The sequence below is a fragment of the Megalobrama amblycephala genome, linkage group LG10 (assembly GCF_018812025.1).
Source record: "Megalobrama amblycephala isolate DHTTF-2021 linkage group LG10, ASM1881202v1, whole genome shotgun sequence".
In the NCBI taxonomy this organism is placed as follows: Eukaryota; Metazoa; Chordata; class Actinopteri; order Cypriniformes; family Xenocyprididae; genus Megalobrama; species Megalobrama amblycephala.
Window position 1 is genome coordinate 36865021 of NC_063053.1, and position 18725 is coordinate 36883745.

General features: G+C 37.1%; 1 protein-coding gene across 8 annotated transcripts in view; it reads right to left on the minus strand.

The window, feature by feature from the left end:
• The window catches only part of nrxn1b (neurexin 1b), a 132987-nt gene extending 115678 nt beyond the window's left edge, over positions 1-17309 (minus strand). For 7 of the 8 annotated variants that reach the window (XM_048205962.1, XM_048205959.1, XM_048205958.1 and 4 more), the window contains exons 1-3: positions 17152-17309; positions 11512-12585; positions 585-614 (exon numbers count right to left, since the gene is read on the minus strand). In XM_048205962.1, the coding sequence (XP_048061919.1) occupies positions 585-614; positions 11512-12208 (727 nt within the window). In that variant the 5' untranslated portion in view covers positions 12209-12585; positions 17152-17309. Of the gene's footprint in view, positions 1-584; positions 615-11511; positions 12586-17151 lie in introns of those variants that run through there. The other variant, XM_048205965.1, reaches the window with a different exon arrangement.
• Between the last annotated feature and the right edge of the window lie 1416 nt (positions 17310-18725).

Below are 18725 nucleotides of genomic sequence, written 5' to 3' on the forward strand. Positions count from 1 at the left end.
TAGTTTGAATATTCATATCTGCTACAGAGCTGTTCCCTTTCAGTCAGTCACGTTCGACATATGTATCCGTTCCCTCCTTCAGGGAATGAGGGATACATACATAACCGAGATGATTTTACGGCACGTTTAAATGAACGCTGGATGATTCATTTGCTCGGCCATAAAATAAGTGACTCTTTTAAAATTCCCTATAAATTAATTAATAATTTTCTTTGAGCTAAATTGACCTGTGTCCCTTACAGCATGATTATTTTAAAACTAATTTGAAATAACACGGGCTGACAGCTTCAGCAGAAGCAAACAGTGTCGATTAACATCCTCGTAGCCACAGTAGGTCTGTCTTTAAACTTTTACAAGTTATCATTAAAAATCAATTTCCCTATGGAGAAAATAAATGGAGATTTTACTTCCAGAACCCGAGTGCTGCGCTATATTGTGTAGTTATTTCTGAGGAATATTCCAACCTCAGAAGATATTTGCCCCTTATGGAAAAGAAACATGCCTGTTCAGAGGAGAAAGTTGTAGTTCACATTACAAATCCCACATTACAAGGATAGAAGTGTGGAAAGAAGCAGAGGCCATACCTTGATCGCCCATCATCAGGTGTGCCAGACCTTAAAGGAAAACAAGAGTACAGTCAGCAAAGAATATGAGCAGGAGTAAACTGGGACTGCGTCATCAACAATGCTTGAGGATGTGACTGAGACAAAAGGAGAGGCAATGAATGGCTTGAACACAAGAGGCACAATTTGAGTTTTATACAAAGCAATAAGCCACTCGAGGATGATCATTATAGTGTAATGTGATGCAGGAATCCCTTATCCATGGTATGACCTCAAGTGGCTAAATGCTTTTAAAAAATGTGGGCAAGAGCAATATGCAAAAAGACACAATGCTCAATGCAAAAATTTCTTCTGATCTTCAGGCCGTTCCTTTGACCTCATGATTCTCATTTGCCCTGACATGCACTGTGAGCTGTAAGGTCTTATATAGACAGGTGTGTGGCTTTCCTAATCAAGTCCAATCAGTATAATCAAACACAGCTGGACTCAAATGAAGGTGTAGAACCATCTCAAGGATGATCAGAAGAAATGGACAGCAACTGAGTTAAATATATGAGTGTCACAGCAAAGGGTCTGAATATTTAACACCATGTGATATTTCAGTTTTTTTTTTTTTTTAAATAAATCTGCAAAAATGTCAACAATTCTGTGTTTTTCTGTCAATATGGGGTGCTGTGTGTACATTAATGAGGAAAAAAAATGAACTTAAATGATTTAGCCAATGGCTGCAATATAACAAAGAGTGAAAAATTTAAGGGGGTCTGAATACTTTCCGTACTCACTGTATACAAACCAGGGTCCTTACTGTTGACTAAAACTATTAAACCATTTTTGTTATTTGAAATAAAGCTGAAAAAGCACAAAAATTAAGTTAAAGCACTAAAATTATAAAAATAAATTAAACCCAAATAGTAATATTAAAAAAAAAAAAAAATAAAAACAAATAAAAATGACAAAATCACATAACAAAATTTCTAAAAATTGAACTAAAATGAAAAAGAAACCTTAAAGTATAAAAATAAAATCGAATTAAATTAAATTAGATTAATTAGATTCTATTAAAGTCCCCCTGCAGTCAATAATTCAATAATTTTATCCCTTAAACTCAAAATGACATTTAAATTTCCAATGAATATGCAAATTAGCTACTACTACTACTTTATCAAACAGCTAATAACATGTTGCTAATGTTACACAAACCATGTTCCTGTTCTTCATCTCAGAGTCAGACAGCTGTCTTCTAACAATCAGTATCCTTAGAAATAATTTGAACATCATAGAAAGTCAGTGGTGGCAAGCCCCGCCCTCTCGTTGACAGGATTATGTTTGTGACGGCATGAGAGGGGAAAGTTTTAAACCGTGTTTTTTAATACTGTCTTTTAGTAGCAATGGCGTTGCCTGATGAATTTGCACATGGTTAGTCTTAAAGCATATAAACACCACATTGACATTCAAGGTACACTACGTAACTTTTGGCCCTCTAGCAGTTAAAAAACAAAACTGCATGCATTTTGCAGAAGAACATTTTTTTCACTGTGCTCTGCGTGACTGTGTGGATGAATATGAGCCTTCACAATAGATAATGCTTCACAATGAACTACATATGGCAATCTATCTGTTCAATAAAATACCTTCACCTAACTGAGTAATAAATACGCTATCTCTGCATCACCTTTACAATGTTTCTCAGTTCTTGCCATCCCTGAAAAGACAAGCCTATGTTGATTCTTGTTTTATTACGAGCTCTGTCTCGTTCTCTTTTCTCCAGCAGACTCTCCTCTGTTTGGCGTTTGTTTAAAACAGTGGTCTCAAACTGCCGGCCCGCGGGCCATTTACGGCCCGCCCTCCCCCTCTACCCGGCCCGCAACTGATCTAAAAAATAAAACATAATCCGGCCCGCTAAATTATTATTATTCCCTAGTTGCTACTTGTCTGATATGCAAAGAAAAAGTCGCCGTTCTATGGGGGCATTCACATATCGCGTCACATAAGCGGCCGCGCCGCATTCTCCTTCTTTCCAATGCGCTTTCGCTCCAGTGGCGTCTCTCATTGCTATGCAACCATGAGCCGTGCTCTCAACCGCGTCGCTTCTATTATGAGCGCGCTAGCCTAAATTACAGTAAAAGCACTCGACTTTAAGTCACGAGCATCGATTTAAAACCACCGAAACGCGTTCGATGCAACCATTAAACGTTACCAATGTTCAAACGGCATCTTGGACAAATGTGTCTCATCTACGTGAGCACAAGCGCTGCAGGTGTCTGTCAAGAAACAGAAGAGTGTACAAATGTATTCAGGGATTGTATTTGTTCAGTACAGTGTTGTTCAGTCCAAGATTTTAATGTTATTTAAGCTAACATGAAGTAAGGGAAAATACTTCCACTAAATGTTAAAAACTAATAATGTATGTAACAATGAGAGATTTTAATTTTTTTGGCAAAATAAAGTTGATATATAGCTCCAGTTTTTTTGTTTATTTCTGACCCCTCCACGCCACAAGCTGTTGCTGGTTTTGTTCCTAAATTACAATTTTTTTATTCCATGCACCTTGTTGGATGTGAGAAGTTGCACCAGACTATTGCAATTAATAGTATTATATTAGTATATTAGTAGTATTATATTAGTAATAGTATTTTATAATTATATTACACTCTGTGACAATGAGAGAGACACTGCTGTTTACATTTAGTATGGTAAATAAAATATTTATAGTATAGGTATAAAAATATTTTAGTAGGCTTAATTAATGTAAATGAGAAATAATGCAAAGGCAAGTAAATTTTCTGAAATGTTGCGCTTTCTTGCGCTTGAATGTTAATATGGCCCTCCTATGAGGTCTCAATCACAGAAACGGCCCCCCGCCAATTTGAGTTTGAGACCCCTGGTTTAAAACATGCGATTCCTTGGAGTTTGGAGATTTAGAGACTCAATGTCAACCTTTCTCTCTCGTTGTGACACCAACCTCTGCCACTCCCACACCAGACATGTGGCAAAGCAGCCGGAGCAACTTTATTCTATTTAATGATGTTTTATTAACAAAGTTCGGGAGGAACACTTTCAAATGTCAAAATGCCAATCAGCTAGAGATAAGAGATAGATATATATATATATATAGCCGACTCACCCACGTTCCTCAACAGTTTTCTGCTTCCCTCCACCACCCCGTCTCCTCACACTTACTTGGTTACTATCCTAACCAGAGATAAAGGGGGAGTACTCTGGGTTCGGGCCCTCTCCTCAGACAGCATGCCAATTTTGACTCATCAACACTCTGACTCATTAATTTGATTTTGTTAATTTTGAACAAATTTTTTTTACATAATTTACCTTTCAAAAAATATAGCCTAATAGTCTCTAAATAATACTAAAATAACACTGATACAGATGTACAAAAAGGATTTGTTTTGTACTAATGTTTATATTTTTTGTAAAAGACTGATGATTGTGGTATAATCTATGCCCGATTTTATGTTTAGTCAAAGATCTGGCCACATGACTTTTCTGATTCTTCTTCATTCTGAACTCAAAGTGTCTCTTTGGCAAAGAAAAATATAAGTTCATATTGTGTGTATATGTGTGTGTGTGTGTGGTTCATCAGCAACTCTCTTTGATAAATTGTTTCCACAGAAGACGGCGAGTCTCTTCTCAGCAGGGTTTCTGTTAATCAATGACTGTGAGGATCAGGCCAAACATTTCTGCATGAACCGCATGGCAGTTCAGGGACTTGCTTATTTATAAACTTCTATATTGGAATTCATGGCAACACATATCCATCCATCCATCCATCCATCCCCTATCCCTATTCCTATCCTATCCTATCCTCTGTAGGATCCTCCGTGGGAATGCTGGAGTCTATTCTTTTAAATGTTGCAGAAGAACTACATTGTTTGGCGAAAGAATTATTATTTGTTATCAATAAATCATTCCGTTGTTGTTTAAATTGAAAGTGCGCTCTGCTATGATGCAGAAATAGCTGTGCCAGTACAGCTGCCCTGAACTACATTCATTTAAATGAATATAGCTTCAAATAACATATACACAGCATAGAGTAAAAGATCAAATTAATCTGAAAGGGAGATGTTGAGTAAAAGTTGTCCATAATGTGAGGTTTGATATCTAGAATTACACCACAGAGCAGTGCATCAAAGTAATTATTTTAGCAAAGAGATTTGTGTGTGAGAGATGGAGACAGAGGCCCAAATCCTGTAATCCTTTCGTCTGATCAAAGTAATGAAAAAAGCTTTTAAATCATTTAATGGAAAGGTCGAATTTCAAATAATAAGCAGAATTCTGCTTTTTTTTTAATATACTTTATATATATACTAGATACAGCAGTGAGATAAACAGACAAGAAATTCATCAGCTCACTGATTTATGGTGAAAGATGTCACTATTGATCTAACTTTATAATGTATCGGTAAGTAAAATAACACATTAGATTTTCACAACATAAAAAACACACAGAATCCCAGTATTATTTCATTTGAGCTCAAATACTCTGAAGGAAAGATAGGCCTACTGTAATATAATGGAACGTGATAAAGAAATACGTTTTTTTTCCATGTAAATCTGACAGGTGACAGGACATTTTTTCAATCGCTTGGTTTGTTTCTGCATTGCTAAAATGGTAGTCTGTCAAAAACTGTTTTATTGTCACATTTGTGTTGCATGTATCATGTCACATTTGAGTCAGCTGAGGTAAACAAAGATATTCTCGGCTCTTTTTTCATTTAGAGCTGGAAAGTCTGATTCATTCTAGTGAATCAGTTCATTTGGATGGTATATATATATATATACTTCACTATTATAACAACCAGTAATTTCTGAATCTTTTATACTTACTGATCAATTACAATAACAACTAAGTTGTTACATATCACAAAATGAACACATCAGAATAATGCAGTGTTGGTACAAGCCAACTGGCAATGGGACAGCTATGACAAATGAGACATATGGTCATTTATAGTAATTGGATTTGATGCATCTAATGGCCCAAATAACTCACAAACCAACTAAACTGCTTATAAGCTGTATAATGATTGAGATCACCATAAAATCATAAAAAAGTATAAAAATAAATGATAAATAATGGCATCTTTGGCTTTTCGTAATAAAAAGTAGGGACTAAGTGTTTGCTCTGGCATCAAATTCAGTTTGATTACTGCTTTTTATTAAATTTTGCAATGATGCAAAATGATTGTTCTGCTATTATTCACTGTTAATTATTGTCATTAAAATATGGTGAAGGCACAAATTTAACTGGAGGCAGAATTAAGTGTGTCAGAGCAGAATGCAGATCTGGATTATGGATTTTTATAACCAAAAATAAATAAAGAATTGCATTTTGGAATAAAAAAAAACAATTAATGCATAGTACACTGGTCGCTGTTCTAGTAAATTGTTATCAATTATTAAATTATGTAACCTATTAATTGAGTTTTCATTGTTGTATACTAGTATGTAAGAAGTAATATAAAAAGATGCGGTAACAGTATTAATGCATCATCCTAAGGGTGTGTTTACATGACAATGATGTACTAAAAACTGAAATATTTTCCTTTGTGTTTATCACATACAGACGACAACGTTGTCAAAACCATCCCCGTTCACACGGATCAGCGAAAATGACTAAAAACACTGTATTCTGCTCCAGGCCAGTAGATGGCGAAGTCACTTTATAAATAAACACTATGCACTTATGTAATACACATGCGCATGACGTCACCGTTTTCACAAATTCGTGTTTTTCTAGTTTTCTAGTTTCTAGTTTTAAAAACTTGCACATTTTGAAAACCGTTTTAAAAAGTTTGTGTTTTCAGGCCCCAAAAATTCTATTTTTGTATAAATGAACAGCCAAAACACATGAACAGTTTCCTGATTTTAGTTTCCTGATTTTTAACAGTGCCATGTAAACAGCCCCTTATATGCTAAAATAATACAAACTCACCTGCCTGTAACTTTTTAGTGATCCTGAAGACCTCGATTAGCTTGTTCAAGTGTGTTTGATTAGGTTTTTAGGTAAAATCTGCAGGACAGTGGCCCTTGAGTGGCAGAATTGATGTTCCCTTTCAGTCGGTCGAATTGGGAATCTCGCTAGAGAGACCAGTCTACTTCGAGAGTAACTAAATGAGCCAAAGCACATCGACATGTGATATTTGCATATTCGACACTGATTGGGTGTCAAGCATGCTGAGGTGGCTTTAGTGGATGAGTCATGCACCCACTGCGGGAAGATAACCATCGCGATGTTGCGGTCGAGACTCCAGTACCTCAAATGAGGTGGAGTCCCCTCTCCTGTTCCTCGTTCTAGTTCCCTTCCTGGCCAAAACTAGGGGTGGACTACTTGGGGTATCAGCTTAGGTGACCTGAGGATTATGGTGAGGGCTTCCCAACCGAGGAACCAACCTCCCAGACTCCCTCACCCCTCTAACGCATCGCAGCCAGTTGAGCTGCCGGAGGAATCGCAATGTACGATCCGTGTACCGAAGTGTACCAGCCATTGGAGCCATTGCCTGAATTCTCCAGGGATGAGGATTCGGCTGTGTTGCCCCCTTCAGGGACGGTCGTGTTGTCCAAGTCTGACCCAGAGCTGATGGCTATGCTTTCCCGGGCCACCGAGAGGGTCGGGCTCGAGTGGAGATCTCCACGGTGTCCAGAGCCCTCAAGGATGGATGACTTCTTCCCAGAGGTGCATGAAGAGCTTACTAGGTAGTGGATGACACTTTTTACTGCCATAACAGACCTAGTAACTCTTCCCCCCTCACTACCCTTGATGGCGGGCCGGCTAAGGGTTATACGGAGATCTCCCGGTGGAGCGGTCAGTCGCGGTGCAATTGTGTCCGAGCACCACTGCCACCTGCCAGGGTAATCCTTGTCTCCCCTCCCGGGTCTGTAAGTACTCATCCAGTCTGCCCCGCATGCCATGGCGCTCCTCTAGGTCCATCAGGCCAAAGCGCTCAAAGAGCTGCACGAGGGTGGTCCTGACCCAGACATGAACTGTGCACAGCGACCGACCTCGCCCTCCGAAGCAACTAAAGTCACTGTGTGCTCCCTGTGTCGGGCGAAGTCCTCTTTGGTGGTCCAAGATACAGACAAAATCCTGTTTCTAAATTCCCCAGACTCCAGGCCAGCTCTTTCGGCGACACAGTCGAGAGCTTCGCCCAGCACTTCTCGGCTGCACAAAAGCAGATGGAGGTGATCAAACATCTTGCCCCGGCGGACAGCTGCTGCTTCCACCCGACCGCTGACTGCAGACAAGCGCTCGTCGCTGAGAGCGCCCCCTAAAGTCACTTCAATCAGCTTTCTACCCCATTCTGACGCTCAGTTTGAACCTCAGCAGATCGACTTCACCATGTCTACATGCTTAAATGCACTGAGTTGCTGTGCAGATATGTGATTAGATATTTGTGTAGCAGTTGAACAGGTGTACCTAATAAAGTGGCCGGCGAGTGTATGTATTAATCTTTTGTTTGGCAGGAAGCACTGTGTCTTTGCTCCCATTCAATTTCTTCTTTTAAGACATTGTATTTTACACTGCTCAACTGATTGTAGGTAACTAGATACTGAAATGTAATGAATCTGATATTTCATGATGAATACTTTTGTGTAATGAAATATTTTTTTATGTGCAAAGTCATCTCAAATGGCAGTGAAATGACTAACAGCAGGCAGATGTAAATGTAATCATATGACTGCATTCCCAGAAAAATACAGAAGAGGATCAAAATGGCTTGTATTACCATATACTACTCCTCTCAAAAAACAAAGCCTGAGCATCTTTTTGAAACACAATAGTTATATGTATGCTAAACCAGTTAGACTTCACTGTGTTACACAACATGATTATTAATGATGGAAAATTTACTGTAACTTTTACAGTGCTGTGCTGTTCTCGGTCTGAGCGGGAATTAAAATCACATTCTGGAATTTAACCTTCAAACTGTTTTATGGTGTTCACTAAAACTTACAATAAGGCTGCGTTCATTATCACTTTATGCATTATTTAACAAGAACTTTACCGCATTTATTAACACTTTATTTCAATGGTCCACTTTAGACATTCTGCTGGCTATAAGTAACTTTGCATACTACAATCTTAACTTATTCTACTAACCAAACAGTTAGTTGACATGTCGTTTCAAAGTTACTAACAGTTTAGTAGAATGTCTAAAGTGGACCATTGGAATAAACTGTAACCATTAACATTATCTAATGCATTAGTAAACGTGTTCAGGTGATGATCAACACACCTTTATAACATTTATTAAGTAAAATGCAAATATATTAGTCAGGAGTTTGTGCGCTTCTATAGTGTTGAGAGAGAAATATGTAAACAGGTTTGGCTTATCCATATTCTTATAAATATTGTTTTGAGGTGAGATCGGTGGGAAATAGCAATACAATACAACAAAAGTACAAATGCTAGTATATTTTCTGTTGCTTAATAGTAATAATAAAACATTTATTATTTATTTTTTAACATTAATGTAAAGTGGAATCTATGTTTGCAGGCTATGATATGGCTGGACCTTATAATGTGAAATTAAGTGCATTAAGTCATGAAAACTTCCAATGTTAAAAACTGGATATGTAAAAATGACCAAAAACAAAGATTAATTAATAGAAAAATAAATTTTAGTAAAGATGTATTGCTCATTGTTAGTTCATGTTAACTAATGCATGATCTAATGTCAATCAAGTTATACATAAATGTCATACATAATGAATTATTTTTTCTTCTTTATATTTTTATGTATTTATTTTATTTAAGCAATGATTTAAAAGAGTTTCTATAGAGTTTTTCTTTTAATAAAACCCAAAATAGTGAAATAAGAATTGAGGGTAAAATAGCAGAATACAGTTTCTTTACGCAAAATATGATATTTGTGTTGTTTTTTACAGACATCTGAATGATCAATGATTGATTATTTTTAGTCAAATATCAGTGATAAGTGTATTAATCTATAAGGAGTCTGTGTTCATCAAGACTGCTGCTGGATAATAAAAGTGTGTTGGATGCAATTTACAACAAAACAGCTGCTGCAAAACAAACACAGCTTACAGGTGTTAATATTATTCATAATGTGTGTATACTTTTGGATGACGAGTCTAAATGTCTACAGTAAAACACCTTCCAGTGACAAAGAACGCATCTCTCCTGCCTTTGAACCCACTAAATGATGCTCTGTTCAGTGTTTGTTGACACTATAGTCTGAACAGCTCATCCTGCTCAGTGGAACACGTCAATGAACTCAAAACAAGAGAAACCGTCTGTAAGAGATTCCAGCTACAGACATGATCCAACCTCATTATAACTCCTGCTGACTGATCCAATCTATAGCTATACTTGCAAAAATGACCAGACCAACATCATTATTTAATACTGTGCTACATATTTCACTTATCACTGAACGTTTATAGGGAAACAAAATACAACGTTGTAATTATGAAATGACACATCCAATTACATACACTCACTAATTAATGTACTTTAATCAAAGTCTATAATCAATGGATGTAAAACTTGATCTCATCTGTCTTCTTTTACTGTATGAAAGTAAACCATTGTGCATTGCAAATATCAAAGATCTCTGTGATTTATATATAGGATAATATTACACTGGTGGTCAAAAGTTTGGACTAATTAAGATTTGTTAAGATTTTTTTGACAGAGGTCTCTTCTGCTCACCAAGGCTGCATTTATTTGATCATACGGCCAAGCAATAATAAAAAATAAAACCATCTCGAGATTAAAGTTGTTAAATTCCGAGAAAAAACTCGTTAAATTTCGAGAAAAAAGTCAAAATAAAATGTTGAGAATAAACTCATTAAATTACGAGAAAAAACTTGTTAAATTTCAAGAAAAAAGTCGAGATAAAATGTTGAGAATAAAATCATTAAATTACGAGAAAAAAAAATGTTAAATTACGAGAACAAATTTGTTAAATTATGAGAAAAATGTCGTTAAATTTCGAGAAAAAAGTTGAGATAAAATGTTGAGAATAAAATCATTAAATTATGAGAAAAAAACTTGTTAAATTACGAGAACAAATTTGTTAAATTATGAGAAAAATGTCGTTAAATTTCGAGAAAAAAATCGAGATAAAATGTTGAGAATAAAGTCATTAAATTAACAAATTTATTCTCGTAATTTAAAAATTTGTTCTCGTAATTTAACAACTTTTGTCTCGTAATTTAATGACTTTATTCTCAACATTTTATTTTGACTTTTTTCTCGAAATTTAACAAGTTTAATCTCAAGATGGTTTTATTTTTTTTATTATTGCTTGGCCCTAATCCTCTTCTGTATGATCATAAATACAGTAAAAACAGTAAAATATTATTACAGTTTAAAAGAACTGTTTATATGTGAATATATTGTAAAATGTCATTTATTCCTGAGATCAAAGCTGAATTTTGTAACATTATAAATGTCTTTACTGTCACTTTAATTAATTTAATGCATCCTTGATGAATAAAAGTATTAATTTATATATTTTTATTGTTTTATTTTTCTAAAGATCTTACCCCAAACTTTTAAATGGTAGCGTATCATGCAGCACAACTGTTTTCAACATTGATAATCTTGAGCAGCAAATCATCATATCAGAATGATTTCTGAAGGATCATGTGACACTGAAGACTGGAGTAATGATGCTGAAAATTCAGCTTTGATCACAGGAATAAATTACACTTTACTATATATTCACATAGAAAACAGCTGATTTACATTGTAAAAATATTTCACTGTTTTTAATGTATTTTTGATCAAATAAATGCAGCTTTGGTGAGCAGAAGAGACTTCAAAAACGTAAAAAAATTTAATTATTCCAAACTTTAGACCGCCAGTACAGATGTGACTGCAGATGTTTAATAAAAAACGTCTCTTGATTTACAAATGACTCACAGCGTTATCAATCACATGTAATGTTGCTGAATTTCTCACCTTCACTGCAGTCTTTTCCCTGATAGCCGGTTTTGGAGCAGTCACATGTAGGCTCGTCGTTGACAACGCTGCACACGCCTCCGTTTAAGCACATGTGGTCTGAGCCGCAGAGGTCAGCGCTGACCCCGGCGCTGTTAATGGCGACAGGCTCAGAACGGTTCACTTTCAAGTCTGTTATCCAGCCCATAAAGGGAGTTTGATCTTTCACAGTGTCCGACGTCAGCTGTAAAGACTCCGCGGGAATCCCGCCTAAAAACAAGTGACTGAAGACAGTCATATCCCGCCGTTTGGACTTAACTTCCACCCACTTTATTTCCCTGTCGACGATGAGGGTGGTGTTTTTGAAGTTCCTCCTAATCGTGACTGAATGCCACTGGTTGTCGCTGATGAAAACATCTGAAAGCACGTCAGCCGGCTCGGCACAGAAAATAGAGAAGCTCAGTCTGAGTTTCCCCTTGTGTATGTGCAGCTCGAGGAAATCGCAGAAGCCTTCGTCGTCAAAGTACACCAGAAGTCCCTTCAAACTCTTGGTTTTCATGCTGAAGCTCATTTCGCTCTCACAGCAAGCGTTCCACGTGGGAAACGAGGCCCACTGTCCCTCAGAACCGGTGAAACTGAGCCCGGCTCCAGCGTCCACGGCACACACGACCAGCCCGATCCAGAGCAGATGAGCGCCGCGCCGCATGTGAAGAATCATGATGCAGACGGTGCTGAGTTTATAATAATCTAAGGATGCGTTCACACTTGTAGTTTGGATCTCTTGGTTTTTTTGTTCTGGACCAAAAAAGAAAATGGTCCGGTTCGCGTAGCGTTCACACTGTCATTTTTAACACCGAAACTAAAGATAAAAAAAACGGCTTTTATGACGTATATTTTGCGACAGAGGCATTTCAACCTGACATAGTCCTCATGTTATCAACCTTACTTATGTTCAGGATTTTGTTTTATTTAACTGTCTTCATGTGTTCACAGTGTTCAGTGCTATCCATCACTGTGTTCCTGAATTTGTGGGATAAATCCTGTTTCAGATGAAGCAGGCAGCAGACGTCATCTCTCAACATATGGCCGTCGACACTGGAGAAAAACAACACAACAGTTCAGCTGACAGTTTTACTGACATCTTAAGCAGTGCTTCATTTCTTAATTATGAGGTCCCCGAACAATGGGAGGCAACAGATCCGGAAAATTAGCGGAGAAAGGAAATGGAACATATCATGAAATGAATTTCAGAATGAAGAGCAACGTTTCAGATGTGATGCTTACTCTGAAGATTATTCCAGTTATGAATGAATCATTCAGTCACATATACATTTGTATTGCATATTTTTCTGCAAATGTTTCCATCACAGTTCATGTGCATTTCTTTTTGTCAAATAAACAAAATTATCCACCTCAAGCGAGTGTACGAGTTTGGAGATTTTATTCACATCTTGGCATTTACAGCTTTGTATCCTAATTTTATTTATTTTTACATTTTTTTCAGAAAACAACCAAAGTTGTTTTACAGTTTAGTAGAACAAATACTGTTCTACTTACATTATTCCAACAGCCAAATTGTATGGGTACGTTTCAGAATTTCTCTATGCTTGTCATGTGATCATAGTCAAAACATGGCATGGACCACTTTGTAGATGCATTTCCTCCACTTCTTCATATTTTTTTTTTTTATACATTTAACATGGATATAGCAAGTTATTGACAACATTATTGTTATTTGTACTTAATTTTCCTGAACATATGTACACAGGTCATAACATAAATATCTTTCCGTGGGGTATGAGATGGGGATCCACTAGGTGAGGTTCTGGTTCCGGCTTATTCTTATTCTACTTAAGCAAGAATTACAACCCGAATTCGAAAATGCGTTTTTTAAATTTGAATAAAATGAAAACTAAAAGACTTTCAAATCACATGAGCCAATATTTTATTCACAATAGAACATAGATAACAACAAATGTTTAAACTGAGAAAGTTTACAATTTTATGGACTAAATGAGCTCATTTCAAATTTGATGCCTGCTACAGGTCTCAAAATAGTTGGGAAGGGGGCATGTTTATCATGGTGTAGCATCTCCTCTTCTTTTCAAAACAGTGTGAAGACGTCTGGGCATCGAGGTTATGAGTTTCTGGAGTTTTGGTGTTGAAATTCGGTCCCATTCTTTTCTCTATAGGTGAAAGATCTGGACTGCAGGCAGGCCAATTCAACACCCGGACCCTTCTACGGGAACCATGCTGTTGTAATAGCTGCAGTATGTGGTTTTGCATTGTCCTGCTGGAATACACAAGGCCTTCTCTGAAATAGACGTCGTCTGGAGGGGAACATTTGTTGCTCTAAAACCTTTATATACCTTTCAGCATTTATAGTGCCTTCCAAAACATGCAAGCTGCCCATACTGTATGCACTTATGCACCCCTATACCATCAGAGACGCTGGCTTTTGAACTGAACGCTGATAACACGCTGGAAGGTCTCCCTCCTCTTTATCCCGGAGGACACGGCATCTGTGATTTCCAACAAGAATGTCAAATTTGGACTTGTCTGACCCACTTTGAAACAGTCCATTTTAAATGAGGCTTGGCCCACAGGACACGACGCCGCTTCTGGACCATGTTCACATATGGCTTCCTTCTTGCATGACAGAGCTTTAGTTGGCATCTGCAGATGGCACGGCGGATTTTGTTTACCGACAGTGGTTTCTGGAAGTATTTCTGGGCCCATTTAGTAATTTCATTGACACAATCAGTGTCGTCTGAGGGCCCGAAGACCTCAGGCATCCAATAAAGGTCTTCGGCCTTGTCCCTTACGCAGAGATTTCTCCAGTTTCTCTGAATCTTTTGATGTATTTGAAGTATTTCACTTTTTACGCACTCTTTCACAGCTCTGCCCATCTTTACTTCTGAGAGACTCTGCCTCTCTAAGACATCTCTTTTATAGCTAATCATGTTACAGACCTGATATCAATTAACTTAATTAGTTGCTAGATGTTCTCCCAGCTGAATCTTTTCAACATTTCTTTATTTTTCAGCCATTTGTTGCCCCCGTCCCAACTATTTTGAGCAGTTATCAAATCTGAAATGAGCTCATTTAGTGGATAAAAGTGTAAAATTTCTCAGTTTAAACATTTGTTATGTTATCTATGTTTTATTGTGAATAAAATATTGGCTCATGTGATTTGAAAGTCTTTTAGTTTTCATTTTATTCAAATTTAAAAAACATCCCAACATTTCCGGAATTCGGGCTGTAGTTGCTTACAGCAGTGTTTCCCAGTCATGTTCCCAGAGACACACCAACACATTCTCAGATGTGTATTCATTATAAAATAAAAATAACCAAATAATAAGCTTTTTTATGCTTGTTTCATCGTATTTAAAATAATTTTAAGTCATCCTGAGGCCCCTGGTTGAGAACCACTGCTGACTCTGATCTATTTCAGGTCTTGAAGTCTCTACTAATGAGCTGCTGAACTGAATTGGGGGTTTGGAATTAGGAACAGGGTTGTAAAACACTGATTAGTAGACAAACATGAGTTTTACTATTGTTTTCACTACTGCCTTCACTGAAGCTCAAGTGTTTTCAGACAAATATGGTAACACTTTACAATAAGGTCCCATTAATGCATTAGGGAAGATTAACTAACAATGAGCAATGTGTTTACTGTATAACAATATTCACTAATCTTTGTTAATATCGGTTAATAGAAATACAGCTGCTCATTTATAGTTCATGTTAGTGCTGTCAGATGCTGTGTAAGGCTGTAGTAAACGCACGATCACAAAGAATGACAAAAGGAGTCTTTAACAGTGAATTCCACTAGGAATATGTAGGAGAATGACAGGGAAGAAGGTCAGGAAATAAACACACTTAACATAAACAATACTGGACAATGAAACAAAGGAAATTGAGTAAATGCACGGGAGAGTAATCAACTAAACAGACTCAGGTGCGTAGAACTAATTAAAAACCAAGAAAAATATCTAGGGAATACAGACAGGCAAAACAGAATACAGTGAAAATGAAACCAAACTAGAATATACTTGTGACTGGTGCAGGTCTTTTAAATAATATTAACAGATACAACTTTTGATTTTAAAAGGTTCCTTTCACAAGATGTAATATAAGTCTCTGGTGTCTCCAGAATATGTGTGTGAAGTTTCAGCTCAAAATACCCCACAGATCATTTATTATAGCTTGTCAAATTTGCCCCTATTTGGGTGTGAGCAAAAACACGCCGTTTTTGTGTGTGTCCCTTTAAATGCAAATGAGCTGCTGCTCCCGCCCCCTTTCCAGAAGAGCAGCGTAAAATGACGGCATGACAACAACACTCTACTACAACAACTCTTCCTCTTCTCTAAAGCAGCCCAACATGGCCCCGCCCCCTTTGTTGTGTGCTCTTGGGGGCGGGGTTTATGTAAATTTTACGGTTTGTGATGTCACTAACCCAGGAAGAAGCTGGTTGTAGTCCTTAAAAAGCGATTTCTAAAAAAGAAAATATGTCCCTTTGCATTGAACTTTGAGCGTCGTAACTTTGCAGATGTTGTTTATGATCAAACAGCAACATTACACACTAACTAAAGTTTAAAAAGTGACATCATAATCAACCACTCCTTTAATAATGCATTAGGTAAAAGTTAACACCAAGATTAATAAATGCTTTAGAAGTATTTTTCATTGTTAGTTCATTTTAACTAACTAATGGAACCTTATAGTAAAGTGTCACCAAAAAATATAAATATCAGATCAAAGCAAGTTGTTTAAATGAGGGAAAATGGTCCTGAGAAATAGAAATAACAACAAGTATATATTTAGGGTTAGGGTTAGTTGCATGTAATTATGCATAAATTCACTGTTATTACTATAGTAAGTATATGTAACATATGTAACACGGACACTGTAAAATAAAGTGTTATCAGGTCATATTCTCGGATCACTGTCAGTAAACACCAGATGTCCACTGTGACAACATGCCCCGTGTTCAATCCTGGGCAAAAGCGGTGGGAATATCTAATAGTTTTGTAAATAAGTCTTTAATGCATGATAAAAAAAAATCCCTTTGCATATTTAAGCACGTGTATAAATCATTTTACTTATTGTCCATCAAGATTAGTTCGTATGTCTCAACGATAACATGCGTAGCCTAAATCAATAACCCGATCTGGATCGCGGGTTAAGGGCGGTGGATTTGTTATGTTTCCGTGTTCAACCTTACATACTTCATAAAGCAGCTCATCCTTTCATTTCAGATGGTTAATAATACAGAGGCGCACAGTATCCAGCTGTGTAATGTCTATTAGTCATAAACGAAGATCCAGATGCGATTAGAGCTGATAGAAACGCCCCATCCGCAAAACTCCCACATGAGCTCATGTTCTTCAAGACAACATCAGATCAAATCCATTCATGGTGCATGTTATAAATCTTTTAAAGCACACGTCATCATCACACAGCATTAATCGACCTCATCCGAATCCATTCAAGAGAGAAAACAAATAATCTATTCGTGCAAAACCGAAACTATATTAATCATGGAAGCGCATCTGTTTCTGTGAATAAATGTGTATCTATACGGAATACAGACTCATGCACGCGCAGCACACACATGAAGAGCGCATACTGTTTCAAATGACATGAAAATCGGTTTACCCGGTTCTCCGTGGCTGTCGTCGGCCGATGAAGACGGTAGTTTGGGTAAGTTATTGAGGTGAAGCTGTAAATGTGCAGCTGCTGAAGCTGTGACACACACCGGGTCACGTGACGCGGCTCTGGCTCTGCAGCACCTCGGACAGCGCGCGCGATCTCTTGAGTCAACTACTATATAAAGCCTGTGATGATGATGATGATTATGATGATGTCACCTTTGTTTATATAGCGATTTATACGGTACAGATTGTTTCGAAGCAACTTAAAATAAGTTTGCATAGGGCTGGATCAGGAGGCAAGTGTTTCTGAGTACAGGGAAAGATCAGCTTTCTGTTATGTTCACATTGTGCTGAAGAGATTGTCTTTGGCTACATTAATGAAGTTTACAAACACTACATTTGAGCAGCGAAGTGACTGAGCTCAGCTTCAGCATCTTCTTATAGTGTGCTGTAGGGGGCGGGGCGTTTAGATTCTAGAGCGCGTTTGATTGGACAGAAAGTCTGACGAGAGATGAAGTGCAGAATGATGTCATCAAAACTGCTAGAGAATGCATATATATATATATATTTTAAAATGCACATTTTGTCATTGATTTGGTACAGTACAGATAACCTTAAGGCCAACATATTCATACTAACAGTAAAAACATTTTTTTAAAATGATTTAATGGGAAAAGAACAATCAGTAACACTTTAGTTTAGGGTCCATATATTACTAGGATATTTGCTGTTTGTTAGTACTTATAAAGCAAATATTAATGCCTTTTCTGCATGATCTTATTCTACATCCCATAATCCTACCCAATACCTGAACTTAACAACTACCTTACTAACCATTAATAAGCAGTTAATTAAGAGTTTAAGAGTTTGAGAACTGGACCCTAAAGTGTGACGAATAGTCAATAAAGTAAATTTGTCATTTGACCAATCTGAAGGATTTGTGAGATACTACTTGTAGCACCTCTTACTGTATTATCAACACACACACACACACACACACACACACACACAAGTAATAAAAGTAATTTTATTAACAATAAGATAGACAAACTACACAACTACTAAATTAATACCATGGATGAATAAGGAAATAAGTGCATAAGATTGATAAATGCAAGTGAATAAGTTATGATGTCAGGCTCAGACAAAATGTAACTGGTCCAACTCATTGTATTTAATCATATGTCTCTTACATGTTATGCTCTTAAAATTAGAGCAAAAACAATCAATTGAACACACTGTCCGTTTTCATTATTTTCAAAACTTACATATGGCACAACCCATGAAGTTCCTTCCATTGGCCACCGGAGGTCACCCTTCCCCTGAGTTTTGAATCTCGGACTTAGTTTCCCAGAATCCTCATACCTGGCCTGATTGCGCATCACCTGGTAGCCATTTCACAGACTATTTATAGTTCAGCGTTTGTATAGTTCAGTTCGAAGTATTGTATTGCCACGGCCAACAATTCTGAGCGTTTTCTCGTTGTTTCTCGTTGTGTAACCTAGCTGTACCGCCCCACGCTTGTTTGTATTGATTTTGTGGTTGTTAAATAAATTGCACATGGATCTCAATCCGGGC